The sequence below is a fragment of the Antrostomus carolinensis genome, unplaced genomic scaffold, assembly GCF_000700745.2.
Source record: "Antrostomus carolinensis isolate BGI_N321 unplaced genomic scaffold, ASM70074v2 scaffold3546, whole genome shotgun sequence".
NCBI classification, from domain to species: domain Eukaryota; kingdom Metazoa; phylum Chordata; class Aves; order Caprimulgiformes; family Caprimulgidae; genus Antrostomus; species Antrostomus carolinensis.
This window is the reverse complement of record NW_010319625.1, coordinates 73,663-79,470: the sequence shown is the minus strand read 5'-3', so window position 1 is coordinate 79,470 and position 5,808 is coordinate 73,663. Positions and strand designations below refer to the sequence as shown.

Genomic DNA, 5,808 nt, shown 5'->3' with positions numbered 1-5,808 from the left:
CCTGAAGGGGGCCCACAAGAAAGCTGGGGAGAGAATTTTCATAAGGGCTACTAATGACAAAACAAGGGGAAATGGGTTTAAACCGAAAGAGGGGAGGTTTAGATTAGATATTAGGAAGAAGTTTTTCACTGTGAGGGTGGTCAGACACTGGAACAGGTTGCCCAAGGAAGCTGTGGATGTGCCCCCTCCCTGGAAGTGTTCTTGGCCAGGCTGGATGAGGCTTTGAGCAACCTGGTCTAGTGGAAGGTGTTCGTGCTGATGGCAGGGGGATTGGAACTAGATGATCTTTAAGGTCCCTTCCAATCCAAACCATTCCATGATTCTATGATTCTATGATGATTCTAAATATAATATTAAGCTCTCTGATGCCTTTTCCTGCATACTATCCAGTCATGTTTCTTAATATTTATTTATTTTTTTCATAATGGAGGTTTATAGTTTATTATATTTATTTATAAACACATAATTCCTTAATTTTGATCAATATCAGTTCCTTTCATGAGCACATACAGTTTTAAGATTTATTTGAGCACTCAAAAATACATCACTTCAATTTTGAAGCCTTAAAGATGAAAGCAAATTACATTTAAATAATTTCTTGCTTCCTTTATCAAATATTTAAAAATAACAAAAAACTATTAACGATTTATGACTGCAAGTTGGAACACCTCTCCTACAAAGAAAGGCTGGAAGAGTTGGGGTTGATCAGCCTGGAGAATAGAAGGCTCCTGGGAGAGCTTATCGTGGTCCTTCAGTCTTAAAAGGGGCCTATAAAAAAGATGGGGACACAGTTTTTAGTAGGGCCTGTAGTGATAAGACAAGGAGTAATAGTTTTAAACTAAATGAGGATAGACTTAGACAAGATATAAGGAAGAAATTTTTTACAATAAGGGTGGTGAAACAGGTGCCCAGAGAGGTGGTACATGTCCCATGCCTGCAAACATTCAAGGTCAGGTTGGATGGGGCTGTGAGCAACCTGAGCTAGTAAGAGATGTCCCCGCTCATTGCAGGGGGATTGGACTAGATAACCTTTAAAGGTCTCTTCCAACCTAAACCATTCTGTGATTCCATAATAAAGAAACTACCTAAACCATAAAGAAACATGCGTATTAGTTAAGTAAGAATGATGTTTATGGAATCAAACTACACAGGAAGTAATTAAACAATTGGACCTTCCAACCATAGGTCTCCCACGTGCTCTCTTGCCTGCAAAAGACAGGCAAGCTCCTGACTTGGAAAGTCATGGAAAGCTGTCAAAAAGTTATGAAACTCTGTAGTTATGAAACTCTGTTGTTACAAAACTCTCCCCAGATCACAATGTATGTTGGTCTTGATTCACTCCCTCACCCAAAGCCTGAAATCTGAGCAGTATTTTGTTGTGTAGTCCCAGTTAATCAGTGAAGATTTACTGGGGGAACAGAGAAAATAGCTCTTGGAAAATGTCTGACCAAACTTGGTTTCCTGAAATAGCAAAGTTTACTATATAGATAACTATTGTACTAGAAAAGATGCTTTGACTCTCACCTTCTCACTGTTTTTCCTAACACACCTGATCGACCAGGTGGAACAAGCCTTGTAATACCAACCTCTGTCCTGAAGTGTTTGGTAGAGCTTGTAATGGGACTTTCAGATTCATCTGAGTAGCTAAGATTTTAGTTTTAGCTTACTCCCATTTACTTTTAAATGTAGAATACTATTTTCCCAACAGCAACTGAGAATCAGAGCCTTCCAATCCCAGCCATAACCTTTGAATTTCTGAATTATTTTGGCTGTTAGCTTTTACTGGTTTTCTCTCTTGTAATTCTTCTTCAGTTGTAAAATGAGGAAAATGAGCATGTCAAGATGTCTCAGGATTTCAATCCCTTTCCATCACAATTTTGTTTGAGCAAATTAACTCTCTTAAGTCTTATTTCTGGAATGCTTCCTAAAAATAGATTCCCTACAAAATATGAATGAAGTGAATCCAAATGTGGCAAGAATAGCTATCTTTGGACACGTGCAATGGCAGACAGTTCAAAGTATTTCAAGAAGACTTTATCTTTTCACAATTTCTATCACATTCACCAGTGTAACCATTAGCCACAGAGACAGGCCACTTGGCTAACAGAGCAGTACCAGCCACATAGGTATCACAATTGCTTTTGAAATTACATTTAAAATTACTTTTTTCACTGTCCTTAAGAAGTCAGGAAACTTATTTACACTCTCTCAGGAGTAAAGTACCCTCAAATCAATATAAATCCAGGTGGGAAGAAGCAAACAGCCACATGAGACCTGTGATTTAAGGACTTACAGGTACCTGTCCATGCTAGTAGATCATATTAGTTGGGTATACAGTCCTGGATCAAAACTCAGGAGCAGAGTTAAGATGGAGGATATGGCCCTACTAATTCAAGCTTAAGTGGGAGCAAGGAGGAGACTGTGGAGTCATCTGGGGAAAGGATAACACTGGGGCAGCAACAGGAGCAGAGAACAGACTTGCCAAAAGCAAGTTTTAGTAGCTGATTTTCTGGAGGTTGAAGTCCTCTCTCTTGACTTTAAGCCCCAAGACGTGTACCTATGTATGACCAGGCTTTGGAGAATCTGGGACTCTCCTGGATCCCTGTTCATGTTGTACCTTTGGGTATAGGGAACTGGATCCCTCTTTCAAAATGCAAAGCAGAGTTGTGAAGTTTCCCATGCACTGACGCTTGTGAATTAAACTTTCAGATAGGAGTTGGAGGTCTAAATAATCTGTTGGGTTTTGTCTGAGCAGTCAGCCCACACCTCCAGTATCTCAAAGGGCAGCTCTAACTTGGAAAAGGAAAAAAGGAAGAGCAGCTTCCATTCATCTTGTAGATCTATGCCACCATGGAGAATGGAGTTTACGGTCTACCAGGCCAGGGACGAGCTTTGTTCTGCAGTGCTTTGCTTAGGGCAGCAACCTGGGAGAGTACAGGGGAAGGGCCTGGCATAGCATAGCAGTTATTCCAGGTGCAGGGACATTGAGCAAGGGGGAAGGAGTCCTGGCCTTGATTTGGAAGATATGACTTTCACCTCTCAAGTTTCAGCTTGTACCACTATTAAGTTAAAATGTGAAAAGAAGGAATTTCACTCCTTGTGAATATTGCTCTGAAGTGCCCAAGAGGGTCCCGTCTTTCTCTTCACCTGTTGTGCTTGTTACCTGCTGTATTCCTGGTCTTTCCCCAAGCTCCCTGGGGAAAGCCCTGCTGGTCCACCCACAGCTTTTTTCTCCTGCAGGATGTTGCTTCCAGGAAATGCTTTGGTCATGTGCCAAGAAGCACAGCAAACACTGGCAGCACATACTTGGCAACCCACCTGACTGCCTTTGCCCCATGAGGCAATGCCCTTTCTCCCTCAACTTTTGCAGGGCTGGGTCCTGTCCTCATCCTCATCAGATTAAGCAAGAACTGTAATGTGTGCCTGGATAAGGACAGGGTCTAGCTATTCCCTCTTCCTCACCTTTCTTCACAGTTGCATTAAAGTATATAAGTAATCCTTAGTATGCTACAAATGTATTGTTTGGTGCAGTATGACTGAACAAAGTGGAGAAACATATTAACACCACAGTCATTGCTTCTTATGACTGGCCGTCAAATCCATTTGACTTACAAATGATCAAAACAGAAATATGCTGAAAATACAAACAAAATGGAACCACAGAAAAAAAGAAACCACCAGAGTCCCTTTCAGAATCTGAATGTTTTAGTGTAGGAAACTGTCACAAAGGAAATAGGTCAGTCTTTTGAAACCGTTTTTAAAAGTGAAAAAGGAACAGCACACTGGGATGTTAAAAAGTCTTGCAAATGTTATTCAGATGTCTAAATTTCAGAGCAGCAACAACCTTCTTGGTATTCTTTGGCTCAGAGTTAACTCTGACAATCATTTGCTCTAACAGTTGAAATGCAAAGTTTAGAAAATGTTTTTTATTTGAAAGGGAACAAAAAGTGAACCAAGGTTAATTAGTTTCTGTTGTGATCTAATGAAATGGGCCAAGTTTTCTCTTAGCTGTGACTGAGTAAATGAAACCAGAATCCAAAGTAAAACTTCTGTGAGAAGTAAATCACTGAAGAGCAATAAATGAAAGCATAACAAGTAAAACATTAGTGATAAAGTCAGAATTTGCAAATACCTAGAATATCAACTTACATTAGGAACAAAACCTGGAGTCACAGCTTTCTCTAGAACAGCATCCCAGTTGACATCAGCTAGGTATGGAGAGCTTTGGATGTCTGCAAGGCTTGAAAGTCGGCACTCTGGGTCCTTAGTGAGGAGCTGTGATCAAGCACAAGGCATTTTCTAAGGGATTGGGTGCCATATAAAACAGTAAATCTATCACACACACAACTTAGAGTAAGGAAGTGGTTAGGGAATCCTGTAACACTAGAAGTCCTGATCTAAATAAATAAATAAAAGGAATAACTCATAAGATAAGAATATAGAATGAATCATAGAAAGGTTGGGTTGGAAGAGACCTTAAAGATCATCTAGTTCCAATCCCCCTGCCATCAGCACGAACACCTTCCACTAGACCAGGTTGCTCAAAGCCTCATCCAACCTGGCCTTGAACACTTCCAGAGAGGGGGCATCCACAACTTCTCTAGGCAACCTGTTCCAGTGTCTGACCACCCTCACAGGAAAGAATTTCTTCCTCATATCTAATCTAAACCTCCCCTTTTCCAGTTTGAAGCCATTACCCCTTGTTCTATCACTACCTGCCTTTGTAAAAGTCCCTCCCCAGCTTTCTTGTAGGCCCCCTTCAGGTACTATAAGGCCGCTATAAGATCTCCCTGGAGCCTTCTCTTCTCCAGGCTGAACAGTCCCAGCTCTTTCAGCCTTGAAATATAATTTGATTGCCACCAGATGGCTGTTGTAGGCATGAAGTATATTAGTATGTGTATTAGTAACAAAAGTCTGTTTACAAATACACAAGAGTCCAAGTGACACAAAATATCACAGTTCAATGCTACGCAACAATTTGTATTTTGTCTCTAATATATTGAAGATATAGTTACACAGAGCATCCTGGTAGCAATTAAAACTAACCACCTCATTGCTCCTTCAAAAATAGGTTGCTTATTGTTGCAAAGGAAATTGATCTTACATTGCTCTATCCACACACACAAACATTTCCTGCTCAAGTATCAGTACTGATGATCTGAAATACTTAAAAGAGACAGATGGTCCTTGCAGTCTGGCCAGAAAATTAAAACGAACAAACAACTAAGGTTTTAGGAAAAAGGTGAGTTCCAGGGTTGTGATGCATTCGGGAAGAACTCTGTCTTGTAACTTAGTGACATTCACAGCAAGGTGGTTTGACTTTTATTGCTGCAATTATAGCAACATGGGACAGAGAGACATACAGCCCTTTTCATATCTAAGCTCCCTGGCTAGAAATTGTGGCAGAAAAAAATGTGAAGGGCAGAATGATCCTTCTGGTCCTTCCTTCCCTCTCCCACACGCACATCCTAGGCTGGAGAGAATGTGGCCAGGGCACAGGGTGGGGATTACTTATCCCCAAAGTTTTGCCATTGTTAGTAAATCAGTTTTAAAATAAACAAAAATATTAGATTTCTATTTCTTTGAGGCCATGAAAAGCCTGAGTCTAACCCTAAGAATAATCCAGCTTCTCAAGGGAAAATACTGCACCACTCACATTCAGAAAAGTCTGGGAACAAGCACTGTTTTCTTATCCCTCAAATTCTGACTACCTAATGTGTGTGCTTGTGTAATGCCTCTGCATTGTTGGAAGGCCTTCTGGGAGTGGAGAGGAGAGGAGAGGAGAGGAGCGGAGAGTGTTTGACCTTT

General features: G+C 40.7%; 1 protein-coding gene across 1 annotated transcript in view; it reads right to left on the bottom strand.

Moving 5' to 3' along the window:
- Nucleotides 1-4,149: 4,149 nt before the first annotated feature.
- The window catches only part of LOC104525987 (serine/threonine-protein kinase 32B), a gene marked incomplete at both ends in the record, with an annotated part of 61,089 nt that continues 59,430 nt past the window's right edge, over nt 4,150-5,808 (bottom strand). The window contains one exon of the mRNA XM_010169296.2: nt 4,150-4,275. Within this exon, the coding sequence (XP_010167598.2) occupies nt 4,150-4,275 (126 nt within the window). The remainder of the gene's footprint in view (nt 4,276-5,808) is intronic.